Source organism: Salminus brasiliensis, chromosome 1 (genome assembly GCF_030463535.1).
Source record: "Salminus brasiliensis chromosome 1, fSalBra1.hap2, whole genome shotgun sequence".
NCBI lineage: Eukaryota > Metazoa > Chordata > Actinopteri > Characiformes > Bryconidae > Salminus > Salminus brasiliensis.
In genome coordinates this window covers 60,392,977-60,417,982 of record NC_132878.1, presented here as the reverse complement: position 1 = coordinate 60,417,982, position 25,006 = coordinate 60,392,977, and the positions used below count along the sequence as shown (strand labels likewise).

At 39.3% G+C, this 25,006-nt stretch overlaps 1 protein-coding gene across 3 annotated transcripts in view; it reads left to right on the top strand.

The window, feature by feature from the left end:
* mboat2b (membrane bound O-acyltransferase domain containing 2b) overlaps positions 1 to 22,842 on the top strand; it is a 50,542-nt gene extending 27,700 nt beyond the window's left edge. For all 3 annotated transcript variants that reach the window (XM_072684565.1, XM_072684547.1, XM_072684555.1), the window contains exons 2-13: positions 936 to 1,081; positions 4,542 to 4,619; positions 10,367 to 10,462; positions 11,841 to 11,896; positions 14,537 to 14,591; positions 15,276 to 15,459; positions 17,655 to 17,847; positions 18,863 to 18,966; positions 19,056 to 19,120; positions 20,352 to 20,484; positions 21,295 to 21,446; positions 21,685 to 22,842. In XM_072684565.1, the coding sequence (XP_072540666.1) occupies positions 4,561 to 4,619; positions 10,367 to 10,462; positions 11,841 to 11,896; positions 14,537 to 14,591; positions 15,276 to 15,459; positions 17,655 to 17,847; positions 18,863 to 18,966; positions 19,056 to 19,120; positions 20,352 to 20,484; positions 21,295 to 21,446; positions 21,685 to 21,829 (1,242 nt within the window). In that variant the 5' untranslated portion in view covers positions 936 to 1,081; positions 4,542 to 4,560 and the 3' untranslated portion in view covers positions 21,830 to 22,842. The remainder of the gene's footprint in view (positions 1 to 935; positions 1,082 to 4,541; positions 4,620 to 10,366; positions 10,463 to 11,840; positions 11,897 to 14,536; positions 14,592 to 15,275; positions 15,460 to 17,654; positions 17,848 to 18,862; positions 18,967 to 19,055; positions 19,121 to 20,351; positions 20,485 to 21,294; positions 21,447 to 21,684) is intronic.
* The last annotated feature ends 2,164 nt before the right edge of the window (positions 22,843 to 25,006 follow it).

Here is a 25,006-nt window from a genome sequence, read left to right as displayed (position 1 = left end):
TATTGGATGTCTCAGCACAACAAGTGCAGGGGCTGACTGTAGATGAGGCGTGTTGGGGCCTATTGCGCACTGAATAGCTAGGGGAGGGCTCCCCTATGATGTATATTAAGTTACCTCTGATTTCTGTGTACAGTGTACATTTGACATGTTTCTACACTGTGGTTTTGGGGGACTTGGCTTATTTGTCTAGTTCAGATGCAGTCAGCCACAGGACATGCTTTATCTTTTCTCATAGCATTGAGAGCCTCAAGTTACTGAAGTATTCAGCATTAGTAGTGTATTTGAGATTGTGGCATGGCCATTGATTTATGCAGAGTATTAAAAACACTCTGGTAAATCCTCAATATGTTAAGGTGAAGTCCTGCTTGATTTATTTTGAACAGAAGTGGAGGTGGAGATCTCACATGAATGAAATAAAGGATGGGCAGAGAGAGCTTCCTTCTGGCTCTGGCTACTCTAACCCTAACCAGCCACTTCTTCAGGTCCATTACTGAGGAAAGCAGAATGCACTGGGATATATCTGGGTTACAGAGCACTGTGGGTACTGTAGTATTTCAGGAACTCCAGCAGGACCCCACTAAGGCCACTGTTTTATTCTTCACATCTTGATGAAAAGTGCTGAGTCGTTCCGACAGACATTCAGACACGCTTCTTTTCTGTCACATGGTTGGCTATGACCGTGCAATCTCTCCTACTCAGATCAACTGCTGATCCAATAGCTTGTTATGGCTGCTATTAGAGGCTTTGTTTAAATGTTATTTTTCTGAAATTAGTTTTATTAAGATAGTTCATCATCCTAGTCATAAGACCATTGCTGTAAGATTTGATTGCATTAAGCCACAAGAGCATTAGTGGGGTCAGGAATTGATGTTTGATGAATAATTTAAACATTTTGTTTGTCATAGTAATAATAAAGACTCTGTTTGTGTTTTTAGGTGAATTTCGTGGTGTGTCAGCTGTGTGCACTCCTCACAGCCTTCTGGTTCCGCCTCTACCTACACCCAAGTAAGACCAGTCCCTTTGTCAGGCATGTGGTGGCCACGCTACTGGGCTTGTACTTCGCTCTCTTCTGCTTTGGCTGGTGAGTCTCTTGCACTCAAGCACATTTGATGAAAGTATCATGAATTGCTAAGAGATTCCATCTGTAACAGTGGACAGTCAAGTTGTTTTAAATAGGCTGTAGCATTAGTTTATACACTATACAGGTGTTCCCAATCCAAAAAGAGGCAGTGTGAGTAAATAAGCCTGAATTACCATCTTTGCTTGTGTGTGTTTATATATTTTAACATGCAACTCATGAAGTACTCAAAAACCCGTTTTAAATTTACCTTTGAGCACTTCCGAAATGGCTTGTTAGTGCCAGTAGCATTAGTATTATAGCCCTCTTCCCTTCTGTGAACACTGAGACCGCTTTGAGAACGATTTATGAAGGTACATAGTTATAAAACATCTGTAGTGCTCTAAATCATGTTTACTGATTTCATTGGGATAGGTGAAGAGCTGACCTAGTCCTACATCAGGCCTGCTTAAGCCCATGCTATTTACAAAGCAAAAGACGTCTTGCTAATATTACATAAATCAGTGCAAGTGTTCTCAAGGCTGTATCGATGTTTGAGCAACTGTGTGGGTCTTTAACTTGTTAGCAGCGTTGATTTAATAGAACAAACCGATCAATAAGTTTTACTCATATTAATAAGGCATGGTCACCCAGGCACACAGTCTCTAATTAGTTGCGACATGTTTACAAACCCTCATTAAAGTGTCGCGCTGTGTGCTGGATGTGTGTGTTGATTTAGTGTGTGTGTGTGTGTGTGTGTGTGTGTGTGTGTGTGTGTGTGTGTGTGTGTGTGTGTGTGTGTCCGTTTCTTTATAGGCCCCATTTTTGTGCTTGTAGTGCATGTGTAAAAATAAAGCCTTAAATCACAGAGCTGGTTTGGGTATTTTTGGATTTTGCAGTGCACTTCTAAAAAGAGTTATAGTGGAGTTATAGTGTAGACATTATCAGCAGCCATGGTTAGGTATGCTTCAACCAATCAAGACAAGACAACCATATTCACCATTTGTCACCATTTGGCTTCTGCCTTATTCCATCAGTGTAGTAAACACACACATACATGCCAGTGAAACGCACACAGTGACAGTGTGCACACGTGAAAGATTACGCATAAGCAGGTTTATACCTGAAGCTAGTTGTGAGCCTATAGTTAAATTGATTCCTAGAGGTCTAACCTGAGGGACTCTGAGGAATGGCCACACAGGATAATAGCTGTGATTATCAAGGTCATGACTCCAGGAGCCTGTTTACATAGCGTTTTTGGTAATCGGATCATGTTCGGATTTCACTTGTCTGCAAAAAAAAAAAAAAGCCAGGACAAGTGAAGATACATTATGAACAGATCACTCAAACCACAATTCAGAGGGAGACAGTAGATAAGAGCAGTATTAGAGTTTGTATCCTGGCGGTTTAATAGTATGTTGCATTATCTGTTAGAGCTGTCACAGGAATGGGAGAACCAGCTATTGTTCCACTGCGTTGTAGAACCACCATCGTTCCTCTAAACTGTTCAGTCTCCTGGAGCAGGACAATTTTGATGAGAAACCTTTGTTTACAAGCCAAAGAAAAATTGTATACATGTTGGTGTACTTTATAACGCGGGAAAAGTAAAATCGGATCTCACCTGGTCACACTGGAGATGCATTTTAATGACCAGTGTAAACAGTATCCGATCAATGTAGATCTGGACACAAAACTCATGTAAATGCCAGGTATAAACAGGGCCTGCTTACAGGTTCATCTTGTGCTAATTTATTAGCATGGCGCTACGATGTGGTTGCACTAACCATATGCTGCAACGACAGAAGTTCAGGGCACAAAATGACCAAAATGTTTCAAAGTCACTAAGATAGCAATATGCTGTAGCACATGTGCTGTAGTGCCAAATGCCAAGTGAATAATTCTCAGTACAGAAGTGACCGTGAGATGTTTAAATAGGCCACACTAATACCAGAGCAACATACCACTCTACACTTAACCTGACACTACAGTGCCAGTGTGAGTGCTGTTGAATGGTCCACCACTAAAATATTATCTAGTCAGCTGTAGTTCTACACCCGAAAAAATAATGGTATCTAAATGTTGTTTGGCTTGGACGTACGATTCTAAAGAATCTGACCTAATGGAATCCCTGAGACACTTTAGGCGTAGCTGTCTGTTCAGTCTGTTCATACCGCCTCTGTTTGTTTAAGGAGGGAGAGCAGATGAAGGAGGGAAAGATGGAACTCTTAATGAGCGCACAGAATGGATGTTTACTGACACACTGGCCAGCTGTCTGGCTCAGTACAGAGCAGGCAGAGCAGTACATTTACACAAACATTAATAAAGTCATTTTGTAGTTTTATTTGTTTGTTTGTTTTTTTGCATTAGATTTACAAGTAATTACAAGAATTGCAAGTACAATTTGTTTACATATCGTATCAACAGGCTTAACTAATGGTTGATTTTTACATTTTATTTTATTATTATTTTTTTTTAATCCTGTCTAAACAGCCCTGTTCAGAATGGCTGGTATTACCATAAGTTACTGCTCACCCCACCTTTCTCTCACCTCCCAAGTATTTTCATTACTCTTCTCAGCTACACAAATTCATAGACTTTTATGTTTATTCTCATTTGTCCCAGTTTGCTCTAGCTAGCTAACATTTACTTCACCTTGAGTTCAGAACGGTCAATTTGAGTGTCTGTTCATTGAAATGATAATGAGTCACCGCTCACTCCAGTAAAATCACTCAATTTTTAATATGTGCAAAGATGTACACAAGATGACGTCTCATTCACTGTAATTTTGGTAGTGTTTGTTTTTAATAGAACATATCCTAGAAAGACGCAATGAATTCCTATTGCGTCCTACACAGTTGCTGTTTGTGGATAATGTCAGTTTATAGCGCCTCTATGAAAAAAAGGAAACAAAAGATCAGCCCAAAGCGGATTGTGCTAAATATAGCTGATACCTAATCCATTAAATATGCCTGGATAAAATCTAGGCATCACTGTGGCATAGGGGACCTAGTAGTAGTGTAAATAGTTGAATAGTGTAAAATGTTGTTTTCTTAAAATCAGTTAACACCAGGTCGTATGGCTCAGAGAGAGATGATGGGTGGTGTTAAACGAAATATTGGTCTATATTTGAGATTTATGGCTGGGAGGGAAAAAGACTTATGGTTGCATCAGCCTGCAAAAAAACATCCCATTAAAAATGTATTTTGTTTACAGAGGCTGAGCTACAGACAAGCTTTCACCTTTACATCTCCTAGAGACAGAGAGAAAGGGAGGAGCAGAGTGAATAAGTGTTACAGTTTCTAACACAACAGAAACAAAAGTGCCCATTAACAGTTACTGGATAAGAGTTACTGGAAACTGCTGTGTGTGTGCGTGCGCATATGTGTGGGTGTCTTTGTGTGTGTTGTTACAGTACTCTGTGTATGTGTGTGTGTGTGTGTGATAATAACTGTTGTTGTTTTTTCCTTTTTATTTCCTCTGGCAGGTATGCACTTCATTTTCTAATGCAGAGTGGCATCACCTATGGGATCATGATCGTGGCAGGAGTTGAGCACATGCACAAGTGAGTTGCTTTCACTTTCATACTGCACAATCACAGCTGAGACACTGCAGCCTCTGCTGGTCACTTGTTTCCTTTTTTATCAACCTATGTTAAATTGGGACTACCCGGGTCATTTAGCCGCTGATGGGGACGTACTCCACACTTAAAAAATAAAGGTGCCAAAATGGGTTGTTCTGGGCATCTACCAAAAGGAACTATTTTGAGTTCATATTAGTGAATGTTTTTATAAGGAAAATATTTATAGAATTATCTGAAAATGTGAAGAAACCATTGGTACTTCTAAGGATTGGTGTCCCAGACCCAGATTAAGACAAAGCTTAAAATTGGAAATTGACCCTAAAGAATCTATACACTATATAAAGTGTCTGCCAGTTTAAGGTTTTTCCTAGAACCATATATCAAGCCAACAACATGTAAGAAATCTTAATTTTTAAGACTGCACTTCAGCAAACATCAACACATATCCAGCCATAAAGTATAATAGCTCTGATTAACAAGGATAGCAGTACATATACCTGCTGTGTATGTTATCCTAGCATGCATTTTGTTAGGGCTTGATGTTATTTGGATGGTGGACCATTTTCATAATATCTGGTCAGCAGCAGGGCTTCATTTGCAAAAATATTTTATTTATTAACATTTGCGTCCACACAAACCCTTACGCAGTATGAAGGTACTTTAAAGTTGTAACTGTACAAAAGGGGTTCTTTAAAAAGCATCTATTAAAAGAATTTTAGGGGAACCAAAAGTAGTTCTTATATGGTTCTTTCTGTTTTTTTCTGTGTCAAATCTAAAATGGCTGGTCGAGATACAGTATCATGGCTGTCAGATTATATGTCAGGTTATGTAGTCCCATCATTTGGACTAAACAAAGGTGACATAAATCATAAATATGTCCATTCACTAACGAGTCAGGCAAATAATTGGACTAATTCAGCGCTTTATCCTCATTATAATGTAATGAATTTGTTTTGTGATGCAGTCCAGCTTCTCTCTTAGCCAGACATGATAAGGTAGTTGAAACATGACCCGGAGATAATAAGAATGCAAGGCAGAGCTCAGTCTTAGAGTCTCCAGTTTAAATGGAAATGAAATCTTATTATTGTTATTGTAATGTAGGAGAGCAAGGAGGATGCAAACAAGGCCACATCACAGAACACAGAATAATGAGGAAGTTGGGTAAACTTAGAAACAGGAACCAGGGCTAAAGTAATGGTAATCACCCATGCAACACCAGACACAACTACAGCAACCAGAAACCCTATTCAAGCTGGTTATTAACTGTTTAATATATTGTAATTTAAGTAATTACCAATTTAATATTTTAATCCAGTTGGAATCTGTATTGTGCACTGTTTTACAAGTCTGACAGGGGTAATGGCATGGTTAAGATCATATTATTATTTATTTATTTATTTATTTATTATTATTATTATTATTATTATTATTATTAACCTCTTGGCGCAGTAAGGCTCATTACACCCTAAGTTGTATTAATCAGTAACTACACTTCTGTAGAAACGTCTGTAGAAACTGGCGGGGCTATTCTTCAGTAATAGAAGTTTGCAATAACACCTTTGGCCAGTCAGTGGTCCATAGGCTTTTAAAGGGGTTAATAACCCTCTGTAAGAGGCTGAACGCAGACCTCTGCCCATGATAGTAACCCTGCTGTTACACCTAGCTGTGTAGTGTGCTGTTTTTGTGTTTTTTTAGCACTGGGCACTGCCTTAGCTTATACTAAAATGAGTGTTTTATTGCTTCTTTTATGAAGTGAAAGTACATTTGCAAAAATAACTGATAATAATCTGTCTCAAAAAGGTCAAATTGACCAGATATCTGAAACTACAGGTTAATAACTAAACTGTAAGTTAGTGTTTTACTTCAGTAAAAGCATTCTCATTTAAAAATACTAAGAAAAATACATGAACACTTGAGTAAATGTAAGTAGCTACTGCCTACCTGGTGATACAATATGTATCTCGATACAGGGATTACGATTTAATATACTGTCATATGTTCTGATTTTGTAAACCAGAACCGTATATTGTGCATTGTTTTTTCTATTACAGTATTAAAGTAGTTTGTCATGGTATTAAAACACTACATTATACATGTCAAATGTAAAGAAAAGTAAAAGAAAGGTTTTCACAGTCAGAACAGTGGGATTTGAAGACAGAGTACAACACTGCTCTCTAGAGGCTGAGGTTTAAACACAACACCAACCTTTGCATGTAAACTAATCATTATAAATCAATATTGTGCTTGTAGTGACCATTAACCTGATACTATTAGGCACCGCTTCTGTTCCAGATATTGTACCTTCATATTGAATGAACTTATAAACTGAACATGGAAAGTTTGAGCCACTCAGGACACCAGTATTTTATTGATTCCAATTCTGAATTTGTCCTTCACACTTTGGTCATTAGGAATGGTCCAGTTTGCCAAATTCCACATTACATTACCTCACATCTCGTCAGGCTCCATACAATAATATGTATGTTGTTGTTTTATGAAACTGCATAATGAAAAAGTTTTAGGTCACTTTTTTAAGCATTATATTTTACTATATTCAGTAAGAAATTGCTGGACAGTTATGGATCATTTTTGACCTTATTTTATAACAACTTCATTAAAAAAAACTGTTTAGCATCTAATTAGCAGTGTAGCTAGCAGTGTAGTCATGTGCACTGAGCTGTTGGGTGTTAAACCACCACTATGAGTAATCAGTATGTAAGAAACATGAAGCAGCCAAGGTCACCAATAATTCTCACACTTTCACTGCTGAATGGAAAATGCTGACACCACACACACACACACACACACACACACACACACACACACACTTATTTTTATACAGCCTGTCTCATTATACTGTTCACTCACAACTGCAGTCCTTGGGGATCTGTGCTGCATGGATCATCAGCAGTGTGAAAGCGTGTATCTGTGTGAGGAAAAAGAAAAAGCAGACTGAAGTCTGTTTACCTGACCCCCCCCCCCCCCCCTCACCTCTGTCTCTCCTGGGGAAGAGTGATTGAATATGGATCAAATCCAGCGTTCCTGCATCACCTTTACGTGCCTGCATGGGCAGAGTTGAAACGTTCTAACATGCAGGGGTGGGTTTAATGTTAATAATAGGGATATTGAAGATATGCATATTGTGATGTAATTTTTTTAAATATTGATAAAGTCATATAACCCAGCTCTAGTTCAGTCTGTCTTGTTGTTATACAATTAGCATTAGGAGCATGCAGCTTTGAAACCTACAGAAGAAGTATTAATACCGTTACCATTCAAACCTTCGGGCCATCAGTATCAACCAGTGTCATTGCCCAACCCACATCAGGCCTTATTAGGAAGTAACTGCGTCCTAGCTACTAATTTGAGCTAATTACTTGTTCTAAGTACCATAGATTTGAAGTCATAAGTATATGACCATGTGAACCTATTTAGACCCCTGTTATTTTACCTCCGAACGGAGCATGCTGATTGTCCTGTAAAGGTGGGGTGGGGGGGGTATGGTCTGCTTTTGTCATGGGGTTTACCTCAGTGTGACAGATCACCCTGGCCAGCATAGCGCAACCTAGCAATGTAACAGGAACGAATCTCTTTTGTAAATATTGCAAGGTTTTACCAGATAGTTCTTTCATTTAGCCTCAGAAGTCTCAGAAATCTAGAGGGCTGAGTTTATGTTCAATTTGGTAGCTTATGTAAAGGCATAATGGATTTGGCCCGTTCTCCAGCCTTTTAAAGATGTTAATTTTTTTTTAATTTTTTTATTATAATTCTTTTATCTATTTATTAAAAAGCATGTATATTGTGGAGTGTAAAAGATGGTTTGCTTGGAGAATCTTCTCCACATGTTTTATTCCTAGCTTGTCTGCCTTCACGCAGTTATGTAATCACCAAACAGCACGGAGTACTTGGTAGTTGTGAAAAGGGTGGTGGAGCTCCCAACAGGAATCGCTGCTTACCTACACCATATAATAGTTTGTGTACAAAGGTGCACTGCTTTGTAGTTATGTAGATCTGTAAATATGTAGATATGAGTAAACTCAATGCTAGTTCTAAGGCAGCTAAGCTCAGATAGCTAAATATGTATTGTAGAGTTCAGAGCCTGAGCAAGCTGTTCTATCCTGGGACATTTGCTAGGAACCCAGGTGTCTTTTGGACCAGAATCTTCTTCACACTGCGGTATCATGGCAGGGACAAAAATAGAAGGCTGCAAACCTGCAGCCCTACGCAGCTACGTCCCACTGAGACTGGGTGATAATGAAACACCTGTATGATACTAACACCAACTGCACTTGGTTCCATATCTGTGTTTAGGAGGAGGAGGAGGAGGAGGAGGATGCCACTGATCTTTATTGAAAGCAATGGCCTGTCCTTATCTCCGCAAACACACACATGCTCACACACAGCTGTTCATTTTCTGCAAATCCATCACCCTTTCATCACCATGGAGACCATCCATCCTTGCTAAGCTGCTCGGAACATTAATTATATTTTTGTTTTCATTATTCTGCACACAACATCGGTTCACGACCGAAGTGGATAGATGAAGATAGCACTTCCGGGTATTTTGTCCTTGTCCATTTTTTTGGGTGAATGCAGCCCTTCTAAATTGGCTGCTGGTACAAATACAAATTCTGAGGTCTTTGTCAAGTTAATAGCATAAAATAACAACAATTAAAAAATGAAAGAAATAGGGGTTGATGAGCGTCCTTTTAGTCTGCCTCCATCAAAGTGGGTAAATGACCCTGCACAGTGGCTGGAGGTGTCATCTCTCCTGATATGCGCTGATCAGCTTATAACATTAGCGCCACTGAAGTGAAGTGAAAAACATTGATTATCTTCATCTACAGAGGCATCTGTCAAAGAGGTCGATTTATTAGGCAGCAAGTGAACGGTCAGTTCACTTGAACGAAGGTGACCTTGAAGGTGACATTAAAAGGGCACACTAGGTAAAAATGGGCTCTGAGCCACTTTGACAGCGGCCAGTTATGATAGGAGTGAATCACAGCATCCCCAAAACATCAGGCAGGTCTTGTGGGATTGTACCAGATGCCACAGAACATCTTTAGTCCAGAGCAGTAATAGATTGAAGTTTTGATTGTTTTCGATGTATATTCATCTAAAGCTTCTTGTAAAACCACCACTTCCATAAAGGCAGAAGTACATACATGTATGGCACATTTTAGTGCAAATGACAAATGTAATTAGCAGTAATTGCTAAGAATGTACACTGACTAATACAGTACATTGATTGGGCTGCTGCAGAGTGTGTGTTTTCATCTGTGCTTCATATGAGAACAGAAAAGAATTGATGGTGTTTAATAGGACCTGTAATTTTATCTGCAGTTCCTAATAAAAACCCATCCATAATTCTGTAAAATTAACAATTACATTTAATAAGCGACGTTTATCAGGTTTTATTGAAGCCGAGCTAATTGCATACTCCATAAAAGAGATGCTGTTTCATTTGTGCTGGAATAAGCTGCTTTTTTGCAGGCAGGCTGTGAAGAGATAGCTTGGTGCTTGAAGATTTATCAAGATCTTGGTCACATTTGACCATTAAATGTTACTGGTGTTCATGATGGTTTCTGGTGTTCAGTATTTTCTTTAAGTGCCGTGTGTGTGTGTGTATGTGTGTATATATATATATATATATATATATATATATATATATATATATATATATATATATATATATACACTAAATAGTGTTATGTTATTTTATGTTTCAGATACTGTTTGGTTGTTACTCTGGCATACCTCGGTTTCTGCCAGATCACGCGAGTGTATGTCTTCGACTATGGCATGTACTCGGCTGACTTCACAGGGTAAGTATGTGTGTGATGTTGTTTTACCTATGTTGTTAATGAGTGCAGTGTTTGAGTTGTAGGGGACCCCAGAACACAACCCAATGCCAAGTATTATCGTTTTTGCTAAGTAATTTAACAGTATTAATCTATCTGATCTATCTATGCATATGTTGTTTCCAGCTCCTGTTGTCTGTAAACAGCTGACAGCAACAGAGGGGCAAATCTTGCCACATAAGCAAGGTTAATCTACTTATGAACTGATATAATATCACTGATTTGATACAAAAGATCAATATATGCATTAAATGATCAGTGAAAAGAGGGTGTATCAGGGCTATATTCACATTACAAGCCTGATTGTTATTTTTTTTGCCCAAATCACTGGTTGCTTGTTGCCTGAGGGCATTTCTGAACATGAGCTGACCTTTGCCAGAAAATGCCATGGCAGTATGATGTAATTTAATGGCTATAAAGGTCACAGAGCATAAGATCACGAAATCAAATCACAAATCACAGACCAGGCCTTCCTGCACACTTTTAACAACAAATAAATAAATACAATTGTGAAGGGAATTTGCTTGTTCAAGAACTACATCCCACACAGTGCATTGCTATTAGTGCAGAGATTATGAGGGGGAAAAACTATGTTTTGTTAATGGAGATCGTCGCCACTTATTAGTTGTAAAATCTCTAGGAACTAAACAAAAGCAGTGTTTCATAGTGGCGGAGATAAAGCCTGCATCCCCCGCCTGCTTGGTTCCCATTGGTAAATGCCACACAATGCCACAAGTTAAATGCTTCTCAACTTTATTGCATCCCCTTTATGTCCTCAACATTCACACTGAATTTCAGTTTTTTATTAATATAGATTAATATAGTTCTTATACAAGCAGCACACAAAACACATCTCTGCCTCAGATGCAAATGCTAACTTCCATTTCAGCACCTTCTGGTTGCAAAATATTTGTCTGAAAGCAACAGGAAGGCAAATGCTACAAATGTTGCCAACATTCACGCTGCCTTTTGTCTTTTGAAGATGAATTACCACTGGCCCTTTCGTCGCATTTCGTCACTGCCTCTGTGGTTGTATGGTGACATTTGAACATTTTTTTTGGAACCAAAGGGTTGATGAGCTAAAAGTAGCACCATGAATGATATATTTTTTTATGATCTATAGTAAATAAACAATATTTACATCTGTACATCTGTAATTTGCTTTTAAAGAAGCTGTGGGAAGAGAAGGTGATCAGAAGCCCATGTATAAAGTGTCCTTGTTACATTGTACCTTGATTCTGCCGTGCCCCACTCTCCACAAGTGTCTGAGAACACACTGTACACATTCCACTGCACTAACCTCATTTTCCCTGTACTGCTCTGCTTCCTGTTCCTCTGATAGGCCCATGATGGTTATCACACAGAAGATCACCAGTATAGCCTTTGAGATTCATGACGGTGAGTGTGCACACTATGCCTGACCCTGAGGTTCTAATTCATTGCCCATTCTTTTGTCCTTTGATGCTTATGTTGTTGTTCTCCTTTAATTCATTTCTGCTACACAGCACAATTTACCATTGCATTGCATAAAATACTGTTTGAACATCTGGAATTACTGCTCACAACTGATGTCAGTGTTAATGTTTTTTATACATGTATAACATATATAATGGAAAACTTCTATCCTATATGTGTCAAGAATGATGAACAGAGCTGTTAAATACCATGCTAATTATAGGCCTATATCATCAAGAACTTACATAACTAATGACTGTAGTCCATTAATCATTAAAAAAGTTCTTATATTTCCGAGCCTTTTTCGCTTAGTTACTTCATTCACATGCATTTCCACACAGCTGAAAGAAGGGTGCTGCTCTGTATTCAGAAGGCAGGTGTTCATAGAGCTTCTGCTGTTATAAAAGCTCAGTGAAGCTAATTAATGTGCTGGGAGATGGATGATTGAGGACTGCAGGAATTGAGGCAGGCAGAGTGGCCTTCTAGTCCTCTCCTCTCCTCCTTTTTCTCCTCACGGCATGAGAAATGACCCCGTCATACCGGTCCCGCAATGCACAGCTCTATATCACCGATATTAGTAATATACAGTGAAGAACTCTTTTTACCCCAGATTCCTCCCGAAGCACTCAACTGTTTAACATGTGTTCAATCTGAAACACGTTCATGCAATGCCTCTAAACTACTTGTCATTAATTCTTCTTCTTCTTCTTCTTCTTATTATTATTATTATTGATATAGACATTTGGTTTTACAATTTAACTGGGTGATCTTATTTAAGTCTTAGCATCTATTATTATTTACCAAAGTGTAGTTCCTAGAAGGCATGTGCCAAAATGTACCACAGTTAAATTGAATATGCCAACAAAGAAAATCAACAATTTCCAATATTGTTGCAATATTGTTAGAAAAAAACACTACATGTATAAGATAAACTGATAAACCAGTATTGTTCTGAATATCATTTTAATAACAGTAACATGTTTGTGCATTTTGTGGGTTTCTTTCTTAAAGAGGAAACATCTCTTACTAGCGCTTTCTCTAACAGTGGAGCAGTCTTCATTCATTACTAGAATCAAGGCCTTCAGGAGCCGCTGAACATTAGATGTCCAGGTGCACGGCTGCCAGTCTTATACTGTACAGTATAAGACTGGCATAGTGAAAAGCAGTTACTCTGATAACATAAATGCACGCCAAGGCTTTTTATAATCTTAATGTTTAACAAATTAATGCATCAATATTTTTCATGCATCTATCTGACCATGCTGACTTTTGGAGTTTGCAAATGCAGTAAGCATTTTAATAATATTCTTCTTTCCTGCAATACAATATATGCATCATGTATTATTGGATTGAATTAATGGTCAAAACATTGGCCTGATACCAATATGATGAATTTTGCATAACCGATTGCTAACCTGTGATGAATATTAGCGTTATTTCCGTAACCAGTTATGTCTCTGATTACTAAACATCCACAGATACTAGTTGCAATTATTTAACCTTATTTAAAAAAGTCTTGAATTTGTTAAAATGTGTTAGGTTCAAAATAAAAGATCACTTAATTCACTGGAGTCACACTGATAGACAAACCAAAGAAAAAACAGAAAAAGTTAAACCAGAATTTAAAGTAAACCAGAATTTGATCATTGGACAAGTAAGAATTGTTCTGAGCAGGAATAAAATCCAGGGACTGGACTACTGGACTAAACTGGACTAGAATCAACTTGCTCCTTCAGAAATTACAGAATCATACTATAGTGCGTAAAACTGAGTGACTGACTGTAAGTGGTCGCACTTTGTCTGTGGTCACTGTAGGCTCTCGTCCTGCACCAGGCAGTAACTGTAATGTGGGCTGATTAGGTGGCTAATCTCATTATCCGCATAATGATGGCAATAAAACAGCATGGAATATTTTTCGGGCCGCTTCCTCCCGAGTGATCTCCTTTCTTCCTTCAGTAAGACAAGACGTGTGCTAAAGCAAGAGGAGGCTTTCTGGATGCAGGGACACACACTCTTAGAGAAGTAATTTACGGCTTGCTGCTGTCCTGCTGTAATTACCTTCATTCATCAGCCCCGGCATTGAGAGTTTAAAGGCTCCTGCCTTTTCCTCCTGACCGAACAGATCAAAGTGCAGCTTTAGAGAGTGGAAGGCAGCCTTATTTCTGAGGGGAAACTTTCTTAGTCTCAGTGCTTGGGTTTGTAAAGTTCTCTTATGTCTTTGAACTCAAGCCTTGGTGCCTTCACCTTTCATTCTCAAATCCCACCAACACCAGCTGTTCTTTCTCTCCTCATTGGTGTGGTGCCATTGTTCCTCACTGATAAAGTGTGTCATCATTATTGTGTCCATTCTGTCATTACAGTGGAACAGCTGGTGTAGCATTGCTTGGGCACACACCGAGTTAAGCATAGCTGTCACACATTACTTGTTTGTGTCATGAGAATGTTTATATTGTCAGGGTTTTGACAAAGCTTTCATTCACTAAGTCTCTAGCAGGCATTGTGGCTTTTAGTTATTGATGTCTAATCTGTTTGTATGAAACAAAATTTAATATACATATGTTTTTTCTTTCTCTATGTTGACAGGAATGGCCCGGAAGGAAGATCAGCTCACCCAAAGTCAAAAGCTGTTGGCTATAAGGTGTGTCAGATAAAGAGAGAGTGTTAAATGTGATGGACACTCCCATTTAACAATGACCTTTGTCAGAATGACCACATCTGTGTTTGATATGACTAGGGGTTCATGGTAAAATGTTAGAAAAGTCCAGTTGAATATTCTGTGACCTTGTACAAGTTTATCGAGGCTCCTCAGATAACTGTTAGAACTATAATTTTGTAAAGACTCGGATATCCACTATTTGTTGTTCTCCAAGCCCAGTCAAGTTAATCAGCTGAGATATGTTTGATGTCTGAAGTTTGCTTCCTACGTTTTGCACTGAAGCTACAAGGCTACTTGTAATGAATGGGCACATATACACTGGCAGTTAGTATTGTGCATGCCTAGATCGCCACACATTTGCCTCAAACTCTAATAAGCTGTTTCTAAACTGTTTCTAGTTGAGTCTAAAACACCAGACTAGGTAATATGATTTCTCACACTTTATTATAAAAGTGGTGCTGCCTTAGACATAGACTTTGCACAGTGTTATTTGCCAGGACAGGAGCTTTCAATATATTATCTTACTATAACTGCAAGTGTAAAACAGTGTACAACTGAAGAAGCAAACTTTAAACCAACTACAGTGATCAGCGTTTTAATGTAGGAAGTTTGATGTTGTTGGTAATTTTGGTGCAGTTACAGATATCTTTGTAACTTTGTGTTCAGGCGGATGCCCAGTCTCCTGGAGTACTTCAGCTATAATTGTAACTTCATGGGCATCCTGGCTGGCCCCACCTGCTCCTACAACGATTACATCGCCTTCATCGAGGGCAAACCCTTTCGCCATAGAGAGAAGGAGACCAATGGAAAACTGCAGGGCAAAACCCGGTTAAACGACCCTTCGCCTAATGTATGTTTCAGTGCGTTGAGCTTTAGCTAAATTTATGCACAGCATTTAGCAGCAGTCACAAAGTGGTAAAGTTACTGACTCAGAACGAATATCATTGTATCTTCATTGAATATTCAAGAGGTTGTGCTCCGGTGCTGTGGAGACTTTCAGCTTTTAATGAGGGTTTAAGTACTCTGGAACCATGTGTACAAGACCACTATTAACAAGGACTCTTAGAGAGAGAAAAGGCCTATTTACTTATCAGCCTAATTACCCAAGGTTATGTTCTTCAGTGAAAGCTCTGATTTCCTACTCTTCCTTGTCCTTGGAGATCCATGTGGTTGATGTAAATACGATAGCCAAGTTGGAAATATCCCAAATAGGCAGCATGATTCAAGACCGTCACAGTGCAGATATTTTAAAAATGACATTCTCTTCAAATGCCAGAACATGAAGTTCGGGTATAAGGGCAGTGCTCAGAGTAGTGTCATTACTCTCTACACTGCTCAGCCATAACATTAAAACCACCTGGCTAATATGGTGTAGTTTCCCCCTGATGCTTTTAAAACAGCATGGACTCAACAAGACCTCTGAAGGTGTCCTGTGGCATCAGGCACCAAGATATTAGCAGCAGATTCTTTAAGTCCTGTCACTTGTTAGGTGGAGTCGCCATGGATCGCATTAATGAGTCTTAGGTTTCCATGACCAGGTCGCCGGTTCACAGATTGTACTTCTTCGTTTGTCCATTTTTTCTGTCTCCAACACATCAACTTCAAGAATTGACCGTTCACTTGCTGCCTAATACAGTGTGTGCAGAATTATTAGGCAATTTCTTTACGATGACACTCAAAAGCCTTCCATCCATAGATTCTGTCAGTTGCTTGATCTGTTTACAATCAACATTGCGTGCAGCAGACACCACAGCCTCCCAGACACTGTTCAGAGAGGTGTACCGTTTTCCCTCCCTGTAGATCTCACATTTTATGAGGGACCACAGGTTCTTTATGGGGTTCAGATCAGGTGAACAAGGGGGCCATGTCATCATTTTTTCTTCTTTTAGACCCTTACTGGCCAGCCACGCTGTGGAGTATTTGGATGCATGTGATGGAGCATTGTCCTGCATGGAAATCATGTTTTTCTTGAACGACTTCTTTCTGTACCACTGCTTGAAGAAGGTGTCTTCCAGAAACTGGCAGTAGGTCTGCTTGAGCTTCACTCCATCCTCAACCCGAAAAGGTCCCACAAGTTCATCTTTGATGATACCAGCCCATACCAGTACCCCACCTCCACCTTGCTGGCGTCTGAGTCGGAGTGGAGCTCTCTGCCCCTCACTGATCCAGCCTCGGGCCCATCCATCTGGCCCATCAAGAGTCACTCGCATTTCATCAGTCCATAAAAGCTTAGAAAAATCAGTCTTAAGATATTTCTTGGCCCAGTCTTGACGTTTTATCTTATGTTTCTTGTTCAAAGGTGGTCGTTTTTCAACCTTACCTTGGTCATGTCCCTGAGTATCGCACACCTTGTGCTTTTTGATACTCCAGTAACGTTGCAGCTCTGAAATATGGCAAAACTGGTGGCAAATGGCATCTTGGCAGCTTCACGCTTGATTTTCCTCAATTCATGGGCAGTTATTTTGAGCCTTTTTTTTCAACACATTTCTTGCAACCCTGTTGGCTATTTGCCATGAAACGCTTGATTGCTCGGTGATCACGCTTCAAACGTTTGCCAGTTTCAAGACTGCTGCATCCCTCTGCAAGACATCTCACAATTTTTGACTTTTCAGAGTCCGTCAAATCTCTCTTCTGACTCATTTTGCCAAAGGAAAACAAGTTGCCTAATAATTAAGCACACCTTATATAGGGTGTTGATGTCATCAGACCACACCCCTTCTCATTACAGAGATGCACATCACCTGATTTACTTGATTAGTAGTTGGCTTTCAAGCCTATAGAGCTTGGAGTAGGACAACATGTGATACATGATAATTACATGATAAAGCATGATGTGATCAAAATACTCATTTGCCTAATAATTCTGCACACAGTGTATGTATATCCCACCCCTTGACCGGTGCCGCTGTAACCAAATAATCAATGTTATTAACTTTACCTGTCAGTGGTTTTAATGTTATGGCTGATTGGTCTACATGGCAATGAAAAACATTTGTTCTGTGCCTTGAAAACACTAAATGTTTGTCTGTCTCGTGTCCTTGGCAGACAGAGGTAGTTCGCAAGTTGGCCACCTGCTTCCTCTCTCTTTTGGTCTTTCTCTCCGTCTGCAAAGTTTTTCCTGTGGAGCGCAACATCGATGACGACTTCATTGCTACCACTCCCTTCTACGCCCAGGTGGTCTACCTGTATCTGTCCATGCTGACCACAAGGCCTAAATACTACTTTGTTTGGACTCTGGGTGCGTTCTTCTTTTTTCTCTTTCCCTCGTTCTCCTCTGTCTGTTATCTGTACCACTATCTATTTCCCTGTTTGTCTTTGAGCACAATTCCTTAGCAGTGGATGCAGTATTTTATTTCCACCACTAGCTGCGTCTCAGTCTTTTCCATTGCTTTTTTGTTGTGTAATGTTTTTATGCTTTTAATTAAGATTTTGATTTAGTATGTAATCATTGATAAAGTTTCACAAATATAACATTCACTATTTAAGGTATTGAGTATAAATAATTAATTGCTTTTGTAATATCATGAAAAACCTGTTGATGTATATCTGTCTACTCAGCAGTCCCACCTATTCACAGTGAAGTTATAAGGAGTGTTTTGGCCCATACTGTTTTTGAATGAGGCAGAATGCAGGGCAGGCAGGCAGAATGAAGTTCTACATATATCAGCCTAATCTGAAATAGCATGTTTAATTCTAAGGGAAACGGAGGGGTTGGAAAAGAGTGCGTGAAAATGTAGGCAAAATGTAGCATACTGCCCCTTACAGGTATTTTAGTCTTGTTTTCCTATTCTTTACTGACGAGCTTGAATTAGCTGAGCCTGATCTTAACATTTCTAATGGCAATATCTCCAGCACTCCCTTTGTCCTGTTGTTTTGTTATTTACTGCCCTCCTTAGACCAAAGAGGGAATTGCAAATCTGCTTTCTTACAACATGTAATATTTTAAGATCAGTAATACTATGTGGGGGCTCCCGAGTGGCACAGACACCTTAACATTGGCTCTATCATTTAGGAAATGACCAGTTTAATCCCTGGTGATGACACAGTCATCTGAGTCCCAGAGAGCACAATTGGCCTTCTCTCTCTGGGTCGGTAAGAGGGCCTTTTCTCTCCTCAGTCACTTGGTGTGATGCAAAATTGGGATAATAATTAGGTTACATTTATTGTGCTTTGTAAGTTCTTAGCTGTTTATGGTGACATTACATCCTGTGTCTAATCTGGGACCTCTGTGTCTTTTCTGCCACTCTGTACAGCTGATGCCATCAACAACGCAGCTGGCTTTGGCTTTAACGGCTATGACAGTGACGGAGTGCCACAATGGGACCTCATCTCTAACCTGAGGATAATGAACATAGAGGTCAGTCTTGCTATCATTGCATCCTTTCATTCACTTTTGAATCAAAAATATGCAAATGTAACTTGCTGTTCTTATTTTCCCTGTTTTAGTTAGCCACCAGTTTTAAGGTGTTCCTTGATAACTGGAATATACAGACTGCACACTGGCTCAAAAGGTAAGAGTGATTGAGATTTAGATTTGTCATCCCTCCAGAGTTCTGTAATTGCCTGTTTAGATAATCTGTTTTGGGAATAACACACATGCTGGGAATGGGAACATAAGCCTTGCTCCATATTGTGTGCAGAAATGAATTAAGAGTCTGATAGTAATGAGTAATAATAATGAGGGAGAATCTCTGCGCCATCTAGTGGTGTCAAATGGCATTTCAAAAGTTTTCCAGTTCTGTTCAAAAGAATGATGTCTCAAGAAAACCAGATAATCAAGCCTCTAAAAGTAGGGGAGATGCATTGCTTTTGGACAGTTCTCACTTTAGGTTCACAGTGAAAGTTTGGAAAAAATTAAACCAGTTTTTCCATTCATCCCAAATGTGGTCACCTAGCTAGGTCTGCACTGAGGCTGCAAAAAACCTATCTATTAGTTAACAGGCCTTACTTGCTTTAAAGTGCATCGGAGTTGTTCCACAAGAACTGTTCAAAGTTGTTTTAGAACAGTTCTGCTGAAAGCAGAGTCAGTGCAGGTGAGGTAAGTTGTAACAGATGCTGTGCCAATCGCAGGCACTTTTATTTTGACCAAAATGTACCACAGCAAATATCAACAGTAACACTGATACATATTTTATTTATATGACATCTATAGTATGTTTATTTTTTATTTATTTTTTAATGAATGTGTGCATAAAAACATCCAAAAAGGAACTGCTGTAAATATTTGAGGGGGGATATGGACTTCTCCCATTGTTTCCAGTAAGTGGCTTAGTTGTAACACTAGGTTAAAACTAACCCTGCCATGGTGGCGGCTGCATGAGGTTTTGACATGCTTCAAAATGGTCAAAAAGCCACCAAGAGGATTGAAGAGCTATATAAGAATTAATATATATGGGAGAAATTATGTGACTTGAGTGATTGTTCTCAAAAGTACCTACTTAGTTTTCCCCTCAACTCAACTGTGGTTGATCAGCAAAGACATGGTTTGTATTTATTTATTTATTTATGTATTTTAGAGCTACAAGGCTAATGTAGATAAAGGAGTAGTCTGAGCTTCTTAGCAGCCGTTAGCACCATTTAAACGGAAGGTCTCAAACTGAGTCAAGTTGTTAGTTATTTCCAAATGTGTGGTTAGATCAAATTAATACTGGTTTTTAGTTCTTTTGGATGTCTTTTGTGTATTTCTTTTGTCCACACTGATATAATCATATTTTCCCTATTTGAATATGTGTTTGTATGTAGGGTATGTTATGAACGTTGCCCCTACAACCCCACGGCTGCCACCTTCCTGCTGTCTGCGATGTGGCATGGAGCTTATCCAGGCTACTACCTTACCTTTCTCACAGGCATTGTGGTCACACTGGCTGCCAGAGCGGTGAGGATCCTCTGCATTGATGTTCATGATCAAAATGAGTTTGTGTTTTGCACATTTCAAATGTAGAGAATCTGCTGTCAGCTAAGGTTGGACCCTCTGCAAGAACCAATTCCAGTAACTGTAAACAAAAAGTAACACTGAAGCCATGAAGTCCACTGCTTTCCTCCACATAGAGAAGATTAGTCTTTTCAGCGTGATTGAAGAGACAGCAGAGGAAAGAGACTGAAGGCCTCCACTCAAGCGATCACTTACAGCTGCCACATGGTTAAGATTTAACTAAGATGGAGAGAAGGCTCAGTAGAGGGTAATGAACCGCTGCCTGTCTAGATTTAAACAGCAGCCAGGCAGGCAGAGCCCAATGCCCAGTCTGACAACCACGGCTGATTCAGAGCTGCATGCTTTATTTGAGCACTCTGTATGATAGTGTTGTTAACTTCACCTGTCTACGCCTCATCATCTCTCTGTTCCTCATTTCTTTGAATTATTCTTTTTTTAGTTTGTTTGTTTTTATTTTTACTTTCTGCCTTTTTTTGATTGGCTGTTTTTCTTTCTTTTCTTTCTATTTTATTTAGATTTTTCTTTCAACTTTTGCTCTTTTTTCATGCTTTCTCTTGTTTTTTTTCTACTTTATTTTACACTTTTTTTTATTTCTTTCTTTCTATTTTCCATTCTGTTTTTTTTTTGTTTGTTTGTTTTATTTATGTCTTTCTTGCTGTCTATCCTTTTTAGTCTTTATTTCTGTATTTTGTTCTTGTAAATTCTCTTTTAAAAATGAATTCCCTCCCTACTTTCTTTCCCTTCTTTCCTTAGGTGAGGCACAACGTTAGGCCATACTTCTTGGGATCACCCGTACACAAGTTTGTGTATGATGTCATCACGTGGGCCAGCACACAGATAGCCATTTGTTATACTGTGGTGCCCTTCGTGTTGCTGTCTGTGGGCCCGTCCCTCAAATTCTACAGGTGAGGAATAACCTAAAACACTATAATCATGCACAGTTACTCAACATGCTACTGCATGGCTTTGAAAAATTCCAAATTAAAGTAGTCTGGTGAAATGCTGTTCATATAAAATAAAAGAATATTGAGAGAAGTTCTTTTCCATTATTTTGCTTAAACAGTTTGTGTTTAAATAACAATCTCTTTTTCTATTTTGCTCTCTCTCTCTTTCTCTCTCTCTCTCTCTCTCTCTCTCTTTCAGGTCATGGTACTTTTCCGTGCATATAGGCTGTGTGCTGCTGGCTATCGCTCTGCCAGTGAAGCCTCGTCACCTGCGGCTGAAGGAGCAGCAGAGCATTTCCTCCAGCTCCGACTCCACAGACAGCCAGAAACACAAAGCCACATGAGCCCAGCCCCTGCACCCCCACTGCAGCACTGAACACACTCAGAACGGCCAGCGCTCCTACTCTGCAGCCACCCACGCGGAGAGTCAGACGAATGAAACTCAAACAAAACATCCAAACATTCAAGCCTCTGCCTGGACTCGTCCAGTGGGGCGTCACACTAATCTCGGCTCTAAATGGCGGCACCAGGACTTGGCAAGGGTTTGGTGGGTTTGAATCTGACTGATGGCAGTGTTAAAGAAGGATGGCCACTGAAGCTCTGATGTATAGAATTATGCAAAACCTGCCTTTATACTCCCCATTGCCATTGCAGGCGTTGTTGTTGTTATGATATGCAGGTTTTGTTTTGGGATGTATATAGTATTACCTTGAAGGAGACAGTGCCACCGCTACCAGAAAGAAGAGCACCAGCTGATGATGGTGTTTCTAGACACTTCCAGTGTTCTATCCATGTTTTAATGTTATAAAAAGCAAGTGATTTGAAAGTGGGGGGGAAATAAGAACACCCAATGACAGACAACCAATATTGCCGCCATGCCAGTATGTCAGTTTCCAATTAGTCATCATCTCCCAGTTCATCTTTTATTATTTTAAGTTGGGTTAAATGAGAGCCTTCTCTTCTTCTCAAAGGCGTGTAAAAGTTGAATTGGATATTTGAATCCATGGCAGTGCCATCATAACAAGGGTTATTCAGTCCATGAGACATTGTCATTTTTAGTATAGTATGTGGTACCATCTCTTGTGCATGAGGTTGGCGTATCTTCAGATTTGCCCCATGGCATAGACACTGCAGACTAGTACCTGCCGATTCAACTTAAAGCTTTAACAGGTATTTTCAGCACATTCCATTCTGAAGTCCAGAGTTTCCTTCCAGTTCTAGAAAGACACTTTCTAAAGATGATGATAGCCTGAACTAAGAAAAGACTTTTCTTAGAAAGATTTGCCCCACCACTTAAAGCCCAACTCCAGAGTTCATGTTTTTGTAAATGATGTGATTAAAAGAGAACCTTTTGCAACTAGACTTGTGGTGTGGTGTGTGTGCGTGCACTCTTAAAAAGCTTTTTAATATGTTTTTGATGCAACAAAAATGAGTGACTTAAGATGTGCCTTAAGTTTATTTTATGTTTACATTTTCATTTTACAGTCGAAATTAAAATGACTCTAGGTTCATTAGCAAAATGTCTTTAAGCTGTTTCTAATAAACCAATCAAACAATACCATTTAAATATCTCAACACAACTACTATAACAAGAGCTTTCTCTGATTTCAACACACAATGACTTTTATTGACTACTGCAGTCTCAGAAGTATTAAACCCCTTCATAATCAGCATCTGAAGTACTTACTTAGTATAGCACCCCTTTTGCTGTTAAGACCAGTGCCAGAGAGGAAGCAAAGCAGCCACAGAGCATCAACTAAGCCATTGCCATGCTTCACTGTAAGCAGGGTGTTCTTTCCAGTGAATGCCTAATTGTTCTACCTCCTGTACTGTGCAAACTGAAACCTTGGTGCCTGCTGCCACCAAATCTTGCTGCAGGTCTTTTGCAGGCACTCGAGGGTTTCTGACCGCCTGACTCATCAGGAATCGGGTGGCAAACCGATGATGGCTTCCTCTTTCTGCTAAGTTCAGGTAGTGAGGCCAGTGTTCGTGAACTTCCAGCTGTATCTCTAGGAACATTTGGATTTGCACTCTTTTTGTATCCTTTTCCTTGTTTGTACGAGGTGATGATCTCTGAACTCTCTTGATCTACATGCAATCACAGTAAACAACCCCGTGCCAGTCCAGTCCAGGTGTTTTCCTGTTCCAGGAGTTTTTATCTGAGGTACATTTGATGCAATTAATGAATGCCTTGATTTGCCATCTGATTTGCAAAGGTGTGCTCTTATGAGAGACTGTATTCAGGTGCTTGAATAATTATTTTGAGAGTGCAGTTATTAAAGTGGCATTTAATGTTGAATTGGGAGAAAGCACTTGCTATAGTAGCTGTGTTGAGCTGGTTAAATTGGTATTGTTTGATTGGTTTATTGCAAATAGCTAAAAGTCAGTACATATTGCTAATGTTGCTAATTAACATTAATTTGCAATGGGGGGGGGTTAATCATTTTGATTGCAACTCTATAAGGGCATTCAACATTATAAGTCAAATAATTTATACAAAAGCAATGTTTATAACACTTCAGCCATAGGGTAATATGTCAGCTACAACCTAACTCACTAGCCTTGAAATAGCTGTACATCCTTGTTTCCCTTTTTTAAAGGATTTTAGTTACAAAATGTAGTATAACTTAAATTATGCATGTAAAAACTTCCCTGAAATGTGTAACCTACTTTCCATCTTTACTTGTTTGGCTTTATTGGCCCTTGGCCCAGCACAAAAGTTGCATGTTGGCCCTCAGGAAGGAAGTTTAGGTAACTCTGCTCTGTTGCATCATTAGTATTGCTCTATGATTTACTACTATATATAGTATATAGTGTATATATAGTAGTATATTTATTTAGCACCCAAAATCATTCAACTAATTAGAAGTCTGAATGATTTTTGTGTGAAACTATGATCTTATCCTTTTGCCAAGAGCATGGTATTGCAGTTCACCTCATATTATATCTATATTACATTATATTATATCTTATCTGGTGTTGATAGCCAGATAGGACTCTCAGCATTTGCTTGAAACACACTGATCTCTGGTCTGTTCATCTTACAGTACAATACACTGTGTTCCTGATGCTGAGTCACTGTCCCGGAGCTGCTGACATGAATGCTCCATGTGTTAAGAGTAAAGAAATGCGTAGCCACTAGTCTTGAGAGGTAACTAGGGGTTTCCTAACTATCATGGTTAAATCTGGGGGAGGCCCAAAATACTTATCAGAGCAGTATTGTTACAGTGAAGCAGCTTAACATCTGCCCTTTACACTCAGCCATAAACCTTGCACTTTGTGCCAACTGGGAGGGCAGTGCAGGTGCGCAAATTCCACTTGCTGACAAACAATACCATAAAACATTAACGAGACGCTCACAATGAATCTGTCTGACTAACAAGTATGTAAGAAAGGGTGACCATAAGTAGTCATGCCCCATGGCCTTTTCGCTAGGGCTAATTTCGAATGACTTCAGTCCATTTCAGTCAAGAACATCTAGTTTCTCTTTTATGCTGAAATTAGAACTCCTGCGTTTGTGA